Below are 22,410 nucleotides of genomic sequence, written 5' to 3' on the forward strand. Positions count from 1 at the left end.
AAAAAATAAAAAAAAACTAAAAAAAAGGAAAAAACTGAAAAATAAGCTAAAATAAAGGTAAAAACCAATAAAAAACTGAAAAGAAAAAAAGGAAAAAACTAAAAAAAATTTTCATCTAAAAAACTAAAAAAAACTAAAAAAGGTAAAAACTAAAAGAACTAAAAAAGAAAAAAATAAATGACGACACTCAAAGAGAAAGCGACCAGGACAAAAGGAATGTTCGATTAGCAATCAACAAAGCACCGGGACACAGGGAGTATAAATGACGACCAGGACATAAGTAAAAAAAAAAACTATCTATATATATAAAAATAAGTTGTCTGTGGATCTGTGGATCGTGGATCAGGTGACGTCACCTGAAAAAACTGGATCAGGTGACGTCAAAACTGAAAAAACTAAAAAAAGGCAAAAACTGCAAAAAAAACTAAAAACTAATAAAAAAAATAAAAAAGCTAAAAAACTAAAAAAACTAAAAAAAGGCAAAAACTACAAAAAAACTAAAAACTAATAAAAAAGCTAAAAAACTAAAAAAACTAAAAAAAAAGGCAAAAACTACAAAAAAAACTAAAAACTAATAAAAAAAATAAAAAAGCTAAAAAACTAAAAAAACTAAAAAAACTAAAAAAAGGTAAAAAACTAAAAAAACTAAAAACTAAAAAAAACTAAAAAAAGGAAAAAACTGAAAAATAAGCTAAAATAAAGGTAAAAACCAATAAAAAACTAAAAAAAAAACTGAAAAAACTAAAAAAGGCAAAAGGAGAAAAACAAAACTAAAAAACGTATGTATATACAGACCGGTACACCGGGATACAAATGACGACCGGGACACAGGGAATATAAATGACGACCGGGACACAGGGACACAACTACAACGGGGACACCGGGGGAAACAGGGGGATATAAATGACGACCGGGACAAAAAAACTAAAAAGAAAAAAAACTAAAAACTAATAAAAAAACTAAAAAATCTAAAAATCTAAATAAGCTAAAAAAGAAAAAAAAAGGAAAAAAATAAAGGAGAAAAACAAAACTAAAAAACGAATGTATATACAGACCGGGACACCGGGATATAAATGACGACCGGGACACAGGGAATATAAATGACGACCGGGACACAGGGACACAACTACAACGGGGACACCGGGGGAAACAGGGGGATGTAAATGACGACCGGGACACCGGGACAGGGAATGGTCGATTAGCAATCACCATCAACAAAGCTCAAGGGCAATCATTAGAATCATGAGGTATAGATCTGAATACAGATTGTTTTCCCATGGACCATTATATGTTGCATGTTCAAGAGTCGGTAAACCTGACAATCTATTTATATGCAAAGACAATGGGACAGCAAAGAATGTTGTATATTCGCAAGTTTTACGTAGTTAAAACCATATATATATATATATATATATATATATATATATATATATATATATATATATATATATATATGTATATATATATATATATATATATATATATATATATATATATATATATATATATATCTATCTATATTCACAGGTGGGACATAGGGACACAACTACAATGGCGCGTAACTATTATGGCGCGTAACGACTTACGCGCGCGGGGGGGCTTGGGGGGGGGGGCGCGAAGCGCCCCCACCAACTAGGTGTTGGGGTGGCGCGAAGCGCCACCCCAACAGCTAGTATATATATATATATATATATGGTTTTAACTACGTAAAACTTGCGAATATACAACATTCTTTGCTGTCCCATTGTCTTTGCATATAAATAGATTGTCAGGTTTACCGACTCTTGAACATGCAACATATAATGGTCCATGGGAAAACAATCTGTATTCAGATCTATACCTCATGATTCTAATGATTGCCCTTGAGCTTTGTTGATGGTGATTGCTAATCGACCATTCCCTGTCCCGGTCGTCATTTATATCCCCCGGTGTCCCCGTTGTAGTTGTGTCCCTGTGTCCCGGTCGTCATTTATATTCCCTGTGTCCCGGTCGTCATTTGTATCCCGGTGTCCCGGTCTGTATATACATTCGTTTTTTAGTTTTGTTTTTCTCCTTTATTTTTTTCCTTTTTTTTTTTCTTTTTTAGTTTATTTAGATTTTTAGATTTTTTAGTTTTTTTATTAGTTTTTAGTTTTTTTTTCTTTTTTTTTTGTAGTTTTTACCTTCTTTTTAGTTTTGTTAGTTTTTTTTTTACTTATGTCCTGGTCGTCATTTATACTCCCTGTGTCCCGGTGCTTTGTTGATTGCTAATCGAACATTCCTTTTGTCCTGGTCGCTTTCTCTTTGAGTGTCGTCATTTATTTTTTTCTTTTTTAGTTCTTTTAGTTTTTACCTTTTTTAGTTTTTTTTAGTTTTTTAGATGAAATTTTTTTTTAGTTTTTTCCTTTTTTTCTTTTTAGTTTTTTATTGGTTTTTACCTTTATTTTAGCTTATTTTTCAGTTTTTTCCTTTTTTTTAGTTTTTTTTTATTTTTTATTTTTTTTAGTTTTTTACCTTTTTTTAGTTTTTTTAGTTTTTTTAGTTTTTTAGCTTTTTTACTTTTTTTATTAGTTTTTAGTTTTTTTTGTAGTTTTTGCCTTTTTTTAGTTTTTTCAGTTTTTTTTTTAGTTTTTTATTGGTTTTTACCTTTATTTTAGCTTATTTTTCAGTTTTTTCCTTTTTTTAGTTTTTTTTAGTTTTTAGTTTTTTTAGCTTTTTACCTTTTTTAGTTTTTTTAGTTTTTTTAGTTTTTTAGCTTTTTTATTTTTTTTATTAGTTTTTAGTTTTTTTGTAGTTTTTGCCTTTTTTTAGTTTTTTTAGTTTTTTAGCTTTTTTATTAGTTTTTAGTTTTTTTTGTAGTTTTTGCCTTTTTTTAGTTTTTTTCTTTTTAGTTTTTTTGTAGTTTTTACCTTCTTTTTAGTTTTGTTAGTTTTTTTTTTTACTTATGTCCTGGTCGTCATTTATACTCCCTGTGTCCCGGTGCTTTGTTGATTGCTAATCGAACATTCCTTTTGTCCTGGTCGCTTTCTCTTTGAGTGTCGTCATTTATTTTTTTCTTTGTTAGTTCTTTTAGTTTTTACCTTTTTTAGTTTTTTTTAGTTTTTTAGATGAAAATTTTTTTTAGTTTTTTCTTTTTTTCTTTTTAGTTTTTTATTGGTTTTTACCTTTATTTTAGCTTATTTTTCAGTTTTTTCCTTTTATTTAGTTTTTTTATTTTTTATTTTTTTTAGTTTTTTACCTTTTTTTAGTTTTTTTTAGTTTTTTTAGTTTTTTAGCTTTTTTACTATTTTTATTAGTTTTTAGTTTTTTTTGTAGTTTTTGCCTTTTTTTAGTTTTTTCAGTTTTTTTTTAGTTTTTTATTGGTTTTTACCTTTATTTTAGCTTATTTTTCAGTTTTTTCCTTTTTTTAGTTTTTTTTTAGTTTTTAGTTTTTTTAGTTTTTTACCTTTTTTTAGTTTTTTTAGTTTTTTTAGTTTTTTAGCTTTTTTATTTTTTTTATTAGTTTTTAGTTTTTTTTGTAGTTTTTGCCTTTTTTTAGTTTTTTCAGTTTTCAGTTTTGTCACCTGATCCAGTTTTTTCAGGTGACGTCACCTGATCCATCCACAGATCCACACACAGACAACTTATTTTTATATATATAGATATATGCCCATGTTGTCATCCAGATTTAGCTCGAACATGTCCCTGAAGTCCTGATCTATAACACAAAAATGCCCTTTTTGGGAATATCCCATTCTTAGGGTTTTCACCATTGTGGGCTCAAAGTAGTTTTGTGTGTTGTCTTGTTATTATTTGTAGTAGTAATCTTGTAGTAGTCCTGTTATTTACTTGATATTATTCTGGTTTGTTCAACATAAATGCTTTACGGGATAGTAAAGCAACCTACCGAAGCAACCGAAATTATACAATACCAATGCATTTTGTGACAGATCATTTGTCTTTGTAGGTATTACACCGGTTTCCTTGATGTTACAATCATACGTAATTATATCGTATTTACAATCATACATAATGCTTTGGAATGTTCTGTTTAACAGACCAATACAGGGACTGATAAAAGACAGGGACTAAGTCCTTTCGAAGTTAGTCCCTCTGTAAATTTACGCACAACAAGTCATGCTCATTTTTGTATCAAACAAGAATCTAATTATGTTTGTTCCAGTCATTGAGTATCATATTCAAAGTCAACTAGACTTCTGACAGTCGGCATGCTTCCCATTTGCATGGCTTGTCACCATTTTGATTTCTTGCACAAAGAGCTAGCTGATACTTCTGGTAAAATTTCTCTCCCATTATTCATAATTTTATAGTTTCATCAGTGCTTCTAATTTAGGTATTTTCCCCCCTAAAAAGTAATTTTTATCGGTCTTCTAGGGTGGAACTTTTTCATTTAGGGATTTGGAAATTTTTTAGAGATTTTTAAAGTCTTCTAGATTTCTTAGGGATCTCAACGATTTATCACTTCAAATTTGTGAATACTATCCTCCCTGTTTGTTCATTATTCAGTCTTTGAGTACAAAGCTATATACCACAGCATGACATGAACTCGTGTCCTCCGACATCGAAGGACAGTTTCATCACCATTGTGCTGTGACGACTGATTTCAGTCCTTGAGTAGTTCTTGAGTCTATTCAATTTGTTCATTCTGCTTTAAAGGTATTCTCCGGTACAAGAGTGAATAACAATCACGTTCTATTTACGCTCAAGGTTCAACGTTACTAATTTTAAACGTTCAGAAATTAGGCAAATCAAATTTGTATGCAGCAATTTGCAAAGAGCAGTTTAAGGGGGGCTTAATTAATTAATTGTCTTGCGTTGGATTGGTGAATGAAAAGAGAGTGGCCAGTTGGAGTTGAAGCGTTGGATATTTGACATTTAATATGAAGAGTATTCAATTCAATAGATTATTGATTCTGACTAAATTTCTGTAAAGTAAGTCTAATTCTCCTATGCATGGTTTGGAGGTGCCAATTCACGAAAATACAGGGAAGCGGGGTAAGGAATTTCTTATGCAAAATATATATACTTTTATAAAATTGTAGTGATGAATGCACCTTTTTCAATTTACTATAACGAAAATACCAAAAAGGGACATTTTTAAATCCTAGGGGGCAATTACTTTCCTCCTCCCATTGGTCCCCCCCGTTTAGTTAAGGAAGCTCCGTGTTCTTAATTCATCAGTTAAATTAGGTTGATGTATTTATTCAGTTTGGCGGTGGTCTGATGCCTTTTGTTTGTTTTTTTTTTTTTTACTGAATTGATTTTTTGTGGTTAATCAAGCTTTTAACTTAATATTTGGTAGAAACAAAAATTTCCTGAACAACCACAGGGTACTTCAGCAAGATTTTAGCAAGGAGAGGGTAGTCATTGGGGAGTGAGACACAACTTCCTAAAATAGGCTATTATGCGGAAATTATTTGATGCTGGTGGAAAAATAAATGAAATATTAATATTTTTTGGGGCTAAGTGTCCGAACTGTTCCTTCATATGTGCCTAGTTAATTGTCAATGAGAGAAATTCTTTTTATTGATACACCAAAATAATTTATTGATAAGCAAAAGAAGAGATTAAGCATTTACAAAAATTCTGTTTTTGTATATAAAAAGCTTTTCTTTAATGTCTTGGGACTTTTTATTATTATATATGTGGTTTTACAGCCGTACACATTTTTATTTTTGGTTGGATTTTGATTTTGTCGTTAGTAAAACCATTTGACGCACATTTTAAGCAACCCAGCATCAGTTTAAGACCTTTCAGTCTTTACTCTTACCAGGAGTGCCAATGGGAGGGTCTGTTACGATTCATTATATATTCATGCCTGTAAATATTATGCTACAGTGGGGAGGCAACCCACATTGCATAAATTAGCTTGGAAGAGGGTTTTCGTCTCGAAAATGCCCTCCAAAACAGACAAGCCCAGAAGCTGCATCCATTAACCTGAATCTCATACGAATGCTGTGTCATTTACTTACAAAAGAATCCTCAATTGTTGTTGTCCTCTAAATTTCTAAAAATTCATATAGTGTTCGAAAACTCTAACTATGTTTCAAACATGAGATTGTGAAGAGATTTTGTCGGTTGGCAAAGCTTTTTTAAAAGATGAAATGAATTCTTTAAAAGCTAAATGTTCCATATTCTTTGCTAGTAGCAACAAAAAAAACCAGTCGCCAACTTTGCACTCTTTAATGATCCAGTTTATATCTTCACCATTGATAAAGGTTGATCGTGCTCTGAGTGAGCAGCGTCGTACCCACTTAAAGCAGAATGTGGCAATCCTGTACAAAAATGAGATAATGGATAAAATTTCTACAATTACAAGCCAGAACCACAAGAAAGCATAGACTCTGCCATTGATAATGTTCAGAGGAAGAACACACAAGGTAGATAATTTTTCTATTGTCCCTGTTGGACCGTACTTGCGATAAATGCACTGTGTTACAGTTGGGAAAAGTTTAATCATTGGATTTACTTCTGTTTTATTAGTAGAAAACTTCCAGATTTCGAATCCATAGTTATAAAACTTGTATCCTAGAAATATATCTAAAAGATATATTACTAAAATCACTCCCAGACAGTTCAAAAACTCGCAAAAAAGGTATATCCATGCATAAATATTATTATTCTTGAAACGTTTTTTATAAGCTTGTACAAGCCTATTAATTTCGTCTTTTTTCGTTTCTTCTGCAATGACAGGAGACCGAAGCTGTTGTACCCAACCTTTCACTATTCCATTTTCCCATAACATCCATATCCAGTAAGGAATACATAAGAGACATGCCATTAAGAAGTGAACAAGACATACAAACGGGTAGTAGGTAACTTTGAAGGTTTCTCCTTCGCCATCCCGATGGTTCACAATCCCTGGGGCTGGGAAATGAACTCCCATAGTTCCATTCATTTTAGCATGGTCGATAAAAGTGGAGTGAATCCAGCAGTACTCATCTAGTAATTGAGAGTTTATTTGTGGATGGTCAAGGCAGTCAATAGGATCACCAACAAATTGGTTTAGAGTTCCTATGATTGAAAATAATGCAAGCATTGAAGCTGTAACTTTATAGTGAAGCTTGAAAATAAAGTTATCAATCGTAACTTGATACACAAAGTTTTCTATGAAACTCTTCAATGAATTGAAATAGCTAATCATATTTTACTTTCTGGAATCAATTTAGACTTGATGTAAGAGATAAAATGTAATCCATTTTCAGGAGAAGTAAAAAAAACAATTACGAATTTTTTTTTATCAAACTCTTTATCAATATTATTCTTACTGACCCATTTAACCCTCTAGCCTAATTTTGCAATTTAAATACTTGCTCAAAACACAGTTTTTTACGAACTCTTACGTATTTTCGCATTAAAAGCAACATTATGTCACTAGCGTCATCATTTAGGATATTCCACGTTGAAAAAATTGTTCGCTTGATTCTCAGCGCAAGTATGACGTAATGTGTTTACTTGACGTTACGTTCTTGATAAAATTCAATTTCTCTCTCGAAAAGCTTTAATGACGCCAAAAAGGTATCTTAGAGTCCCAACCATGTAAAAGTTGGTCAAGGATTGCCACTAATAGCGAAAGGAATGGATGTTAAAGACGAAAATCTTGCTGAGAACAAAAGCCGTATTAAGATAGTAAAATCAAATCAATTTTTATATTTTAAATTTTTTGACTAGTGTGAGGAGTATTTTCATTTTTGTTTTATGTTACTTTACGAAGAAAGGTGAGGAACTATTAAACATGTTTTCTATATGCAGCTTTCTAAAATCTCTAATTTCTGGCATTTTGAGATATTTAAGGAGGGTCTTGAGGGTTGATACCAAGCCAATTGTTGTTGTTTATAATCCTTTAATGTCTTACTGTCGTTTTTCACATTCCGAAAGGAAAGAGTTTGGCTTTGAAACTTGATTTCCCATAGATTTAGGCCTGTTTTATCTTTGCTATTTTTCTTGGTAATGATAAATGAGGATTGTTGGTTTTCTTCAAAGACAAATTTTATTTTCCTCTGACGTTAGTTTCCCATATTCTTTGTTCTTTAGATTTAGATCTGTCTTGTCGTTTCATTTATGGCGTTTCTTGGTAATGCTAAATGGGGGTGGACACCCCCATTTAGCATTTTGTCCTCATTTTGTCCCCATTTTGTCCTCAGCGACAAACTCAAGTTTCCTATATGATCAGTTTTTCATATTCTTTGCTGAGACCAGAATAATTTTTAACGATTTAAAGAATATAAAAACTGCTGCTTGGAAAGTAACGACGGTAAAAAAAATAACTATCAAATCGACATTTCGACTGACGAATTCAGACGATTCGAACTGGACTTATTAGGAATTTCAGAAACTCGTATCCCAGGGATAGCAAGCATGAAATAAGGTGATATAGAACTCATTCTCTCAGGCAGGAAGGATGGAGTACTTAGACAGGGAGTAGGGCTGAAGATGAATAAGGAAGCTGTTCAGTCTTGTTTAGGCTGGGAAGATATTAATGATAGAATACTAATCGTTCATTTATGACTAAAAAGGGTAGTGTATCAGTTATAGTAGTACATGCCCCTGTAGAACTGACTGACTTAGATAGTAGTGATTCAGATGAATTTTACTTACAGTTACAGGAACAACTAGACCTACGTTGCCCTGGCAACGTGAAGTGTTGCGGAAACCTTTGTCCGGCTTTGCCGGCTAAAGTGTTGCGAGAGCAACACTTTGGTTTTGTTTCTTCGCTATCGATCAGTAATCACATGATCAAAGGCTATTCCTCAGCGTTGAAAAAACAACAACAAAATAGTATCGAAAGAAGGGATTGAATTGACTTTGCAGCCCGTTGAACTTTATCCTTTTCAATCGTAGACATCGTAACGGATGAAAACTCGGAACAATATCCTATATAATCTAGTTGGTATTATAAAGCTATCCCTAACTTTTCAGGATCAAAATACCATAGATGACATTCTATTAATTATTTCGAAACTATCTCATTGTTTTACATTCTCGTTTGTGCTTGTTTCTTCGCTATCGGTTACATGGTGAAGTTGTCAGCTTATCAAAGTTTTTAGAACAGTATGTTCTAACAAGAACGCATTCAGTTATCACATGACCAAAGGCTATTCCTCAGCGTTGAAAAAACAACAGCTACAAAATAATATCGAAAGAAGGGACTAAATTGACTTTGCAGCCAGCTGAAACTTATCCTTTTCAATCGTAGACATCGTGACGGATGAAAACTTGGAACAATCTATATATATAAAAATAAGTTGTCTGTCTGTGGATGTGTGGATGGATGTGTGGATGGATGTGTCAGGTGACGTCATGTTTCGGCTGACGTCATGAAATTAGTTGCCGTCATTTTTGCTTTGAAGGTGACGTCATTCAAGTTATATAAGACATATGTTCGCCGTCATGTTTCGGCTGACGTCATGAAATTAGCTGCCATCATTTTTGCTTTGAAGGCATCATTTTTGCTTTGAAGGCGTGACGTCATTCAAGTTATATAAGACGGATGTTCGTGTAGAATTCTATTAATGCTTAAGTTTATAATGACTGATGAAGATGCTCAAAGAGTCTATGCCAGAAAACTTGCTGGTGATAGAGAAAGTCAGAAAAGAAAGCGTGCCGAGGAACTACCAGAGCAACGCGAAAGCAGACTTGCTGCTAAAAGAGAAAGTGAAAAAAGAAAGCATGCCGAGGAACTACCAGAGCAACGCAGAAGCAGACTTGCTGCTAAAAGAGAATGTGAAAAAAGAAAGCATGCCGAGGAACTACCAGAGCAACGCAGAAGCAGACTTGCTGCTAAAAGAGAATGTGAAAAAAGAAAGCATGCCGAGGAACTACCAGAGCAACGCGAAAGCAGACTTGCTGCTAAAAGAGAAAGTGAAAAATACAGAATGGTCAACGTGTTTATTTCACGGAAACCAACGTGCAACAAAGAGTCCTGAATCCACCGGATACAACATTAACAGCTTTTTTTTCGCTTTGCAAAAATGATTCTTTTGCGAAAAAACTGCTGTATACTGAAGTGCCTTCGTATTACACGTGGAATACTAAAAATAAAGTATTTGAACGTCGAAAACAGGGTAAGTCAGTCGACGGCCAACCTACCATCTTCAAAGATACCACGATAGGAAGACTCTACACCGTTCACCCCAATCAACATGAATGCTTCTTTCTACGCCTGCTTTTGGTGAATGTACCCGGTCCGACATCCTTTGAGTATTTGAGGACTGTAAATGGTACTATACATGACACTTACCGTAGTGCATGCCAAGCTCTGAATTTATTGGAGAATGACCAACACTGGGATAACTGCATCAATGACGCGTGCGAAACGTCAACCCCAAGTCAAATTCGTGCATTGTTTGGCATCATTTTAACAACTTGCTCTCCATCAGCTCCTACAGAGTTATGGGAAAAATATAAGTCAAAAATGTCCGAAGATATACTTCATCGAAAACAGTTAGAGACGTCAGACATGACTTTTGATTTTACACCAGAAATTTATAACTACACTTTAGTTGTTATAGAAGATATTTGCATAAGTATGGCAAACAAACCTCTTCAGGGTTTGGGAATGCCTTCACCTAACCGTATCGCTGCTGTTTCGACATGTGTAGAATTGGATCGTGAACAAAGTTACAGTACGAGTGATCTATTGTCGTATGTACAAAATAACATTTCCAAGTTAACGTCGGAACAAAAAGACATTTATGATACGATAATGCATTGTGTCGATAACAACGTTGGAGAAATTTTCTTTTTGGATGCGCCAGGAGGTACTGGTAAAACGTTTGTGATAAAACTGATTCTGGCATCAATTCGATCTAAAAATGATATAGCGTTGGCAATTGCGTCGTCCGGAATAGCCGCAACATTGCTGCCTGGTGGAAGAACTGCTCATTCCGCTTTGAAATTGCCTCTGAACTTGCATTCTACAGAAACTCCCACGTGCAATATTTCCAAATCATCTGGGATGGGTAAAGTATTGCAGCAATGCAAACTTATTATTTGGGATGAGTGCACAATGGCACACAAAAAATCGCTCGAGGCTCTGGATCAATGCTTGAAAGATTTAAGAGGGAATTCGAAACCCTTTGGCAGCACATTAATATTGCTTGCAGGAGATTTCAGGCAAACATTACCTATAATACCTAGATCAACTCCTGCAGACGAAATGAATGCTTGCCTGAAAAATTCTAATTTATGGGCACACGTAAAAACATTAAAATTAACTACAAATATGCGTGTCCGATTGCAAAACGATGACTCTGGTCAAACATTTTCAGATCAATTGCTAGCAATGGGAAACGGAAAGCTCCCAGTAGACTCAATTTCAGGACGTATACAACTACCTGCTGATTTCTGTAATTTAGTGACGTCCAAAAATGAATTGATTGAAAATATATTTCCGAATATTCTAAAAAATTATAAAAATAATAAATGGCTAAGTGAAAGAGCGATTCTCGCACCCAAGAATATAGACGTCCACGAAATCAACAATATTGTTTTGACCAAGATTCAAGACCAGGCAGTCCTTTACAAGTCAGTCGACACAGTTTTGGAACCAAATGAAGCGGTTAATTATCCATCTGAATTTTTAAATTCCATAGATCTTTCAGGGTTTCCACCACACGTGCTACAACTAAAAATAGGCGTACCAATAATATTGTTACGTAACATAAACCCACCAAAGCTTTGCAATGGCACTCGACTTGCCGTAAAAAAAACAATGGAAAACCTAATAGAGGCCACAATCCTGACAGGGCCTTTTGAGGGTGAGGCTGTTCTTATTCCTCGCATTCCCATGATTCCAACAGATCTGCCTTTTCAATTTAAAAGATTGCAATTCCCAATTCGATTAGCATTTGCAATCACCATTAACAAAGCTCAAGGTCAATCATTAGAAAAATGTGGTATTGATCTTAATACTGATTGTTTTTCCCATGGACAATTGTACGTTGCATGTTCGAGGGTCGGTAAACCTGACAATCTATTTATATGCAGCGAGAATTGGACAGCGAAGAATGTTGTATATTCTCAAGTTTTACGAAGTTAGTTGTATTTCGGAACAGACTGTTGTATATTCACAAGTTTTACGTAGTTAATTTGTATTGTATCTATCTATCTATCTATCTATATAAAAACGAGTTGTGTGTATGCATGTTTGTTTGTTTGTAAAAAGAACGTTTGCATATGACGTCATTATTAGTACATACGGCTTTGTATATGGACAGACAATGGGAAAGCCAAGAATGTTGTATATTCGCAATTTTTACGTAGTTTGAAACACATATATAAATCTATCTATATTCACAGGTGGGACACAGGGACACAACTACAATGGCGCGTAACTAATATGGCGCGTAACTAATATGGCGCGTAACGACTTACGCGCGCGGGGGGGCTTGGGGGGGGCGCGAAGCGCCCCCACCAACTAGGTGTTGGGGTGGCGCGAAGCGCCACCCCAACAGCTAGTATCTTATATAATCTAGTTGGTATTAATTAATTAATTTATTTGTTACCCGCTTGTTTTGACAAATTAAGCGGAGTAAAAACATTAAGGAAAGAAAAAAGAAATAACACAAACAATACAATTAATACAGTCTAATCAAAGGGTGGTAAGGGCCCAAGCGTTGACAGGCTTCAGCACCTAATCTAGCATAGACTTTTTTATAAACGAAAATAATATCAGTGGCACAAAACTTTCTGATAATCTTCTGATTTCTATAAGAACGCGGCAGATACAATAAATATTTACAATAACGAAAATACATAACTCTTATGCCCTGCAAATCTTGATTATTAAACAACGGGCGCAAACCGGAAAGAAACAATATAGAATGATCGCAATATGTAGAATAAAGTCTGGATAAAGCCTTTCGTGAAAATCTGCCTCGGTTCGGGACAATTTTCGCGTACCCTTTTTTAAGTTTACTTTTAATATCATTTAGCCCACAGGATCGAAAAGCCGATAAAGATGAACAAATACTAATACCAAGCCACCGAATCGAAGAAACGAGCTTAACTGAAAAATAACCACAATCAAGATCACTACTTTGATGCTTAGCATTAAAAACTAAATATTCACATTTTTCAGTATTAAGTTTGAGGCCGATTTCCTCAAAAGACTTAGAAACAAGCTGGGTCGACTTAATTAGGCTAGATTTAGTGCGGCTGATCAAAAGTAAATAATCTGCATATGCAATGTACGAAAGATTAGTTAGGCCTAAAAAACATGATGGATTAATACGTGGCAAAACAGAATAAAGACAAGCATTAAAAAGATAAGGGGATAAGACTCCTCCTTGCCTAAGACCAGAACGGATGGGGATATTACCAACGTAGGTGTCACCTGACTTGAGTCGAACATATGAATTAGCATACCAAAAACGAAGAGTTGATATAATAGACACATTTGCACCAAGTTGGATTAAAGAATACCAAAGTTGGCTATGACAAATTGAATCAAAAGCTTTTGAAACATCGAGTGCACAAAAATGAACCTCAAAACCATTTTTATGCGCTTCAAGTAATAGCGAAACTATAGCACGATGAGCATGTTGGCATCCTATATACGGCTTAAAGCCAAACTGATTAGACATATAATCTACATTAGACAGGAGATCAGGGAGCAAAACATATTCAAATACTTTACTTAAAGTACAAGCAACCGCAATAGGCCTATACGAAGCGCAACTAGTTGGGTCCTTACCACGTTTCAAAATTGACGTAATGTTACCAACTAAAAAAGAATCAGGGACTAAAGAAGAGCATAAACACATCTGAAAAAGTAACTGCAAGTGATAAACTAATTCCTCCGAATCGGTGTTGAGGTGAAAAGCACTGATCCCGTCTATATCATAAGATTTCGATTTAAGTCTCTCTACACTTCTTTTGACACGGTCAACACTAACGGGAGGTACATGACCTTGAATGATTTTGTTAGGCAACAGATTAGAACAGAGCTTGGCAAAACGAAAATGAACCGCATATATCACTGTATCGAAAATGTTACTATAATGATTGATCCATGATACATTAGGGATTCGGTCAGCCGTAGGCGATATATCAAACTTCGCGACATTAATCACTTTTTTCCACTGGCTAGGAGACTTTGGAAATTCAGCACCATTGTACCTAATTTTTCGAAGATAGCGTTTAAAATCAAAGTTTGTTCTTTGTTTAATATCGAAAACATTACCCCTTAAAGGGCGGCCGCAAGCTATCCAAATTTTTAGCCACAACTTAGCCCGATTTTTTATTGTTTTGAGCTCTGGGTCATTCTTCCAAATTGAACTTCTTGTTTTTGCTCTAAAGCGACATAGGGGAACAGCTACTTCTTCAGACCTCTTTAAGCACGATACAATGTGGCTATAATAAATATTAAGCTGAATTCTGGCTTGTGGGGACCCAACGCTTGTACACAACAGATTAAAAGGGACTTTAATCGTTGATAGAAGGCTAACAAGCGTAGAAAAATAAAGAGGCCAGTCAGCTTTGTTCCATTCTCTTTTAGAAATCCATTTTCTAGAATTGGGACGAAGGTTCTTCTCCGCAGTAGCATTAAGGGTAACAGTGAGGGATAGGGGGAGATGGTCGTAATCACGCTCATCCTGATCAACATGGACTTCGCCACAGACGAGACCAGAAGAAACGATACAATGGTCAATGTCTGAAAGTGAGCCACTATTATGGATATAGGAATGGGAGGCATCTTTCTTCAAAATTTTGTAACTATTCGGTAAGGAATCTAACAGAAGCTCAGTCCGCACTGATGAAGAGTTAATGTTACAGTTCAGATCACCGATTAATAACCAATCCAGTCCATTACTCTCAATGCCATTCAAAAGACTTTTTATTAATGCGCAAAATTTTGTAAATTTAGTTAAACTTCGGAGGGATTTCTGGTCGCAGGGGAGATAAACATTAATGAGGACAAGGTTGGCAAGACGAATAGCAATATAACAATCACTCTCGTGATAGCATAAAGGGGGTGGTGAAAACAGCGTCTTTTTTATTAAACATGCTAGGCCACCTGATGGTCTGCCAGAGGTTTTGCGTGCACTTTTAGAAAAAACTGAGTGTTCGTTACTTCTCTGTAGGGAGTTTAAGCTCACTAAAGGTAGGAGATGCTCCTGGAGGAATAAAACATCAAAATTTTCTAATTTCTGATCTAAAGAAACGTCTTTATCCTTAGTACCGTTAATATTGAACGAACATATAGTGAAATTAGTCTTAGCACTCATTTTCTAGTATAGGACGATCGTTTCGACAGAAGTTCACGAAGAATTCGGCTGTGTAGCCTGGCACGGAGAATCAGGCGAGGATTCATGTTGTCCTGCGCAACGGGAGCAGCATTTTTCTTTATCACAATTTGATTTTAAGTGATTTGGTGATTGGCAATTATAACAGCATTTGGGTGGGCGTTGGTATTCGTAAACTCGATATATCTCATACCCAATCTTTATACCAAGTCGAAGTGCATTAGCCAGCGCGAAAGCGTTTTCAAAAAATTATATAAAAATAAAAAAAATTTAATAATAAATAATAATAAATTTACATTATTATAAATTTTATATTAATAAAAATTATTATAAAGCTATCCGTAACTTTTCAGGATTAAAATACCATAGGTGACACTAATTATTACGAAGCTACCTCATTGTTTCACGTTATCGTTTGTACCCGTTGCGTAAACACTTGATTCTGTCAGATTTAAAGAGATCGAGTACAATGTGCATCAATTTGCACAAATTTCTAGCCCAAAGTGAACAGATTCTTACTTACAAGCCGCTCGCCCGTGATAGACATCACCGGAAACAAATAAATGGGTACACCAACTAGCAAAAGTTGCAAACCCCTCATCGCTGAAGATGATTGTAGCCCAGCAGCCGATTATTACTTACAAGTCCCCTACATGTCTTACCACTGGAACCAAATTGGTTTAGCCATCAAATACATCGGAAAAAAAAAATAGGTACATCAACTAGCATAAGTGGCAAACCCCTCATTGCCGAAGATGATTATGAGCTGACAGCCGTTTCTCGCCCAAAGTGAACCGATTCTTACTTATAATACCCTCTCCCGTGATAGGCATCAAGTTCACCAGAAACAAATAAATGGGTACACCAATTAGCATAGTTGCAAACCCCTCATCGCTGAAGTTTACTGTAGCCTAACAGCAGATTAATATATTAATCTGCTGATTGTATAGCAGACTGCTATATACTAATAGCAGATTGTATTACTTACAAGTCCCCTACATGTCTTACCACTGGAACCAAATTGGTTTTACTGTCAAATACACTGGAAACAAATAATAGATACACCAACTAGCAAAAGTTGCTAACCCCTCATTGCCTATGGTAATTATTACCTAACAGCCAATTGTTGCTTACAAGTCCTCTTTATGTCTCACAATTTGTATTGGCCTAGATTTCATTTTAGTGTGTACCTTACTACTGAAGTTGTCAGCCCCTTGAAACTTTCAAACTGTTATACCTCATGAAGGAACTTTCGTACCAAAAAATGGATGTCACATACTTTGATCGCTGAATGCGATGGTGTAATTACGTTAAAATTCAATGACTTTTAGGGGGTGTTTCCCCCAGTTTTCCAAAATAAGGCAAATTTTCTCAGGCTCGTGACTTTTGATAGGTAACAAGAAATTTGATGAAACTTATATATTTAAAATCAGCATAAAAATCTGATTCTTTTGATGTATCTATTAGTATCAAAATTTCGATTTTTAGAATTTCGTTTGCTATTGAGCCGGGTCGCTCCTTACTACAGTTTCTTACAACGAACTGTTTGATATCAGACAAATACATTGAAGTAATCAGTGCTATGTACAAGAATAATGCTGCTGCTGTTAAGGCAGGAAATGAGGTTTGCAGCTGGTTTTATATCAAATCAGTATTCCTTGCTTGAACCCAAACTGATTTTCTCCATAAAATGATTGACGGAAGTAAAACATATTCAAAAATTTTGCTTAGCGTACACGTGACTGTAATGGAGCGATAATAAGAACAAGCAGAAGCATCCTTTCCGTGTTTCAATATTGATGTAACAGTTTCAGAGAGGAAACACTATCAGGAAACACTGTAACACTATCAGGAACTATAGGACTAACCAAACACATTTGAAGTGATAACTGCAAATGAAACACCGGTTCTTTGGAATCTGGCCGAACATTTTTAACAGAAATACCATCTATATCACATGATTTTGATTTGAGTCGCTTCACTGACTTAATGATAAGGTCGTACGAAACACGTAAGACATGCCGCTGTGACAGGTTACGAGGTAAACAAATGTTTAGTAACTTACTATACACCGTATGCACAGAATGATTAAACTTCAAGATAATTTGGGAGTAGTGTGACAGCCATCGAGACGAAGAAATATTACATTGAATATTATATTCATCAAACTTGGAACTATTTGAAACATTTTTCCAATCTTTCTTATTCTTAGGGAAATTTTCCCCACTAAGACGGGGTTTTTCTGGGATGCTTTTTACTGGCAAGCTTAGTTGACTGCTTAATATCAAACACTTTTCCCGAAGGAGGTCTGCCACACGCTACGTTATACTTATATTCTTATGCTTATACCTTATTCCTTATAATTCTTCTTAGTTAAGGCTGGGTCTGTTTAAAACCAGCATTATTGAAAGACTAATCTTAAGGATCGTCCATTTTTTAAGAACTCGAGTTGCGAGTTCCTTCCCAGAAGCATAAAATTATTGATGTGAGCTTAAAACAACAAGGGGTTTAAGGTGGAATGACTCACAACAAGAGAGTGAACTTTTAAGAGCGTAGTAACCTTCTTTCCTAGGCTAGTGTTTTTTGGAACTTGGGCATATTATTTCCACGCATAGAAATTGTAATTCACACAGTCCTGTTTATCTCCTAACATTCGTTCTCTAATGTCTGTACGACAGAGTCTGAGCACATTGGAGAAGTTTATTCCTCCCTCTAGCTTGTTCTTTTACCTCCGCAATCCTTTCTCGGAGGCTATGCAGCCAAGTAGCCGAAGATTCTATTCTACGAGGCTAACGGAGAGGAGTGTTATTAGTCAAGCTAAGAATTTTTTTTTGTCTAGAGAAATTCAATCAATGGTCTTCCCTGTTGAGATTAAGGTTTATCTAAGGTCCAAGGAATACTCATTCCTGTCAAATACCTTGTTTTTAGTTAAACAGATAAGTTTGTGTCCAATTAACCAAGGTTATTCAAAGCTCTTATCTCACCTCAAGACAGATGAATTTACTATCGCTTTCTAGTTGAAGGACATAAACTGATTTATTCAAAGTTGTAACAGTAGTATTCACATTTCTAGTGTAATCAGCTGGAATTACTTTGTTTTATAATTTTGGCTAAGACCCGAGCCTTAATTAGCGAATCAAGTATAATTCATTCAATTAGAGTTTCAGTAGCCCTAAGCTTAAAATAAACCTTTTTACCCTAGCAATGCTTGGGCAGTGGAAACAACCCCCCTGTAACTGACACACACCATATTAAACTAATCAAATCTGGAGAGAACCATTGGGGAAGGTTTTATATGACAACACGAATTTCAACGCTTTATCCTCTTTTTATCCAATTTAATAATAAAATCAAGTTGTCATCGAACTTCGAGTACCGATTTGATCTAATTTGCTTCCATTAAGAGCTCCACTTATTGATTGATTGTTTCCTTAAGAACTCTGGGTAAAGAAATGTATAAATAGAGAATAATACGTTCAGAAGGGGTGTTTAGAGGGAGATGTTAACTAAAGTCTATTAAGGCAACAACCAAACTTAGTTTCAGCCCCTAGAAGAGGGCTATCTCACAGCTTAATTGAGATCTTTACTTTTCTTTGAAAAAATTATTTCGTGGAAGAAGTTCTTTAAATTAATTTCTGTTCTTATTTACTGACAGAGCCCTTTTCATGGAAAAATAGCATTTTACGTCTTTTAAGTTTGTTTCTATAAGGATCCGTAGAATGGATTGTTATTTTCATGTTAAATCTAAAACTAACTGAAATTTTAGTTGCACCCTTTTGACAATCTGTTTACAGATAACGTGTTTTGATTTAGGTCAACACTCCCTTCAGCATTCTTTGAAAACCCCACCTAAATATCCTTCGTCTTCTTTAAAAGTAAAGTTCAAACATGCATACCTTTTTCAATAATATATACTATGTGTAAACAATGAACGAATTGCCTAACTTATAGCCATTGTCCTGAGGACTGTCTGGAGGTTGACACCCCCATAGACATAATAACTGGACCCTTCAAAAATGCTGAACGAAATAGCTCTATTAAGATTTTGGTCGGATATGTTTTAGGGAATGATAGGCTTTGGAAGGGCTGATTGTCCTCCATTCACTTTTGACTCTTAAGAAGGGCACTAAATCTTCCAAATTCCAATCAAATGAGCTCCATCTGATCCAAAGTTTTTGCTACTACCTTTTCCATAAAAACCTTAAATGCCCCGGGCATAAATTGCTACCCATGTCCATGGACATGGGAGATTGTGTCTACACTAAAGGCATTGTTAAATGGTTTTTGGACTATTGGTAACAGAATGGGTTTCTTATAATTTCTATTAAAAGGGAACTAGAACTATACCTTTGAAGTCAAATGAGCCTCTTCTAAAGTTCACACGACCACCCCCTTCCCTAAAAACCTTATATACTCCTGGGGCATAAGTTCCAACCGTTACCCCCAGACTCTGGGATTCTATCCATCCCAAAGGCCTTGTTAAATGATCTTTGGACTACTTTTGAACAAGTGGCTATCTCAAAATTTTTATCAGATGCATTTGTGGAAAATACGACATATGGGTGGGAGCTACCTCTAATTACTTTGACTCTTAAAATGGAATTAGAACATATGATTTGTAATCCAATGAACTCCCTCGGGAGTGTATACGACAACCCTCTCTTATCTGCCCTCGGGGCATAACTTACAACCCTTGTGCTGAAGGCTAGGGGGAGGGGCTACCATCCTCAAAAACATAATTTGCAGACCTTCCAAAGACGCTGAACAAAATAGCTTCCTAAAAAATTTGATTAGACGTGTTTTGGGAATTGCTGGACGTGGGGGGAGGGGTCTTCTTACCCTCTAATCTCTTTTGACTATTAAAAAAGGCCATTCCAAGTTTCAATACAATGAGCCTCTTCTAAAGTCTCTGCGATAACAAATGGATATCTGAAATTTATATCAGGTGCATTTTGGTAAAATACGACGTTTGGGGGGGGGGGGTTATTGGCCAACTGATCACTTTGAATCTTAAAAATTGGTACTAGAATTTCTGATTACAAATCCCATGAGCTCCTTTCGAAGTTTATAAGATCATTCTTTCTATAAAAACCTTATATGCCCCCAGAGCATTACCTACAACCCATACCCTGAGGGCTCTTGGGGGTTTTATCCTCAAAGATCTAATTTCTGGACCTATTAACTTTGCTGAACAAAATTACTATCTAAAATTCTTGAGTGGGTGTGTTCGGGAAAATAGCAGGGGTGTGAGGGGAGCTAGTTGCCCTCCAATCTATTTTCGACAATTAAAAGAGGCACTAGTCCCTTCAATTTCCAATCAAATTAGCCTTCTTCGAAGTTTCTGCGACAACAGATGGCCATAAGACAATTTATATCAGATGTATTTTGGGAAAATACGAGGTTTGGGGGGAGGTATCCACCCTCCGATCACTGTGAACCTATAAAATGTACTAGAACCTCTGATTAAAAATCCAATGAGCGACCTCCAAAGTTTGAACACCGTCTCTAAAAAAAAATATGTATGGCTCCAGGACGTAACTTACAACCTTTGCCCTGAGGGCTGTGGGAGGGGGGATTTTATCCTCAAAGACATAATTTCCGGACTTTTCAACTACGCTGAACAGAATGGCCATCTCAACATTATAATTGGACGTGTTTGGAGAAATGGTGGGCGTGGGAGGGTGGTTAGTTGTCCTCCAATCATTTTTTGGCTACTGAAAGGGGCATTAGCGCCCTTAATTTACAGTCGAATGAGCCGTTTTCGAATTTTCTATGGCAGCAAGTGGCCATCTCAAGATTTCTATCCCATGTATTTTGGGAAAATACAAGGTGTGGGGGACATCCACCCGTGGATCACTCTGAATCTTGTAAAGGGCACTAAAACTTCTGACTAACAATCCAATAAGCCTCCTCCGAAGTTTACGTGATCATCCTTTCTATATAAACCTTATATGCTCATAGAGCATAACTTACAACCCTTGCCCTGATGGCTGGGAGGATTTTTGTGATCCTTAAGACATAATTTCCGGATCTTTCAACTACGTTGGACTAAAAGGCTATGTCCAGATTTTGATTGGATCTGCTTGTGTGTGGTGACGGAGCTTTAGTAACCCTCCAATCACTTTTGACTATTAAAACGGACCCTAGCCCTTTCAATCTCCAATCAGATGAATTCTGTCAAAGTTTTTACGACAAAAAATAACCATCTCAAAATTTTGTCATATACAATTCGGGAAAAATGAGGTGGGGGTGTATCCCCCTTCTAATTACTCTGAATCTTTAAAGGGAAATAGAACTTCAGATTTCCAGTTGAATGAACTCTTTCCGAAATTTGTGCAATCACCCTTTCTACATATGCTTTCTACACCCCAGGTCATAACTAACAATCCTTGCCTTAAGGCTGTTAAGGGCTACTTTCCGGACCTTTCAATTACGTTGAACAAATTGGCTATTTCCAAATTCTTATTGAATGTGTTTAGGGAAATTGTGGGCATGGGAGGAAGGTTAGTAGCCCTCCATTCACTATCGACTATTAAAAAGGGCATTAGAATTTCTGAGTACCAGATCAATAAACCCACTCCGAATTATATACTGTCACCCTTTCTATATATACTTTATATGCTCCCAGGGCATAAATTACAATCCTTGCCCTGACAACTGTGGGGGAAGATGTCATCCTCAAACACTTAATTTCCCTCTGAATCTTTAAAGAGCAATAGAACTTCTGAGTTCCAGTCCAATGAACCCCTTCCGAAGTTTGTGCGATCACCCTTTCTATATAAACTTTAAATACTTCCAAGGGATAACTTACAATCTGTACCCTGAGGGCTATGGGGGGCTGTCATCCTCAAAGACATAATTTTCAAATCTTTCAACTAAGTTGAATAAAATGAATAAAATTTTGATTGGATGTGTGGGGGAAATGGTTGGTGGGGAAAAGGGGTTAGTTGCTCTCCAATAGCTTTTGAGTATTAAAAAGGACATTATTCCTTTCAATTTCCAATCTAATGAGTCTTTTTTGAAGTTTCTACGACTACTCCTTCTATACAAAGTGCTCTGGTCTAAAACCCCCCAAAAATAATACGTTGTACCCATATTGTGCCCATTGCTCTTTACTTAGGCAGCGCTATTGTGCTGCCTATGATAGCGGTAGTACTAGCACCAGCGGTAATACTACCATATC

At 35.6% G+C, this 22,410-nt stretch overlaps 2 protein-coding genes across 2 annotated transcripts in view; one reads left to right on the forward strand and one right to left on the reverse strand.

Moving 5' to 3' along the window:
* The window catches only part of LOC136028215 (uncharacterized), a 177,216-nt gene that overhangs the window by 87,119 nt on the left and 67,687 nt on the right, over window positions 1-22,410 (forward strand). The window lies entirely within an intron of this gene.
* LOC136028213 (innexin inx2-like) lies at window positions 1,610-7,239 on the reverse strand. Its single transcript, XM_065705925.1, has 2 exons — window positions 2,889-7,239; window positions 1,610-2,162 (listed from the first exon to the last, which is right to left on the reverse strand). The coding sequence occupies exon 1, from the start codon at window positions 7,121-7,123 to the stop codon at window positions 6,026-6,028; it is 1,098 nt and encodes a 365-aa protein (XP_065561997.1). The 5' UTR covers window positions 7,124-7,239; the 3' UTR covers window positions 1,610-2,162; window positions 2,889-6,025.

Source organism: Artemia franciscana, chromosome 6, assembly GCF_032884065.1.
Source record: "Artemia franciscana chromosome 6, ASM3288406v1, whole genome shotgun sequence".
Lineage (NCBI taxonomy): Eukaryota > Metazoa > Arthropoda > Branchiopoda > Anostraca > Artemiidae > Artemia > Artemia franciscana.

Excerpts from the sequence above, each read along its gene's own strand:
- LOC136028213 (XM_065705925.1), bottom strand. The coding sequence starts at position 7,123 with ATGATTAGCTATTTCAATTCATTGAAGAGTTTCATAGAAAACTTTGTG.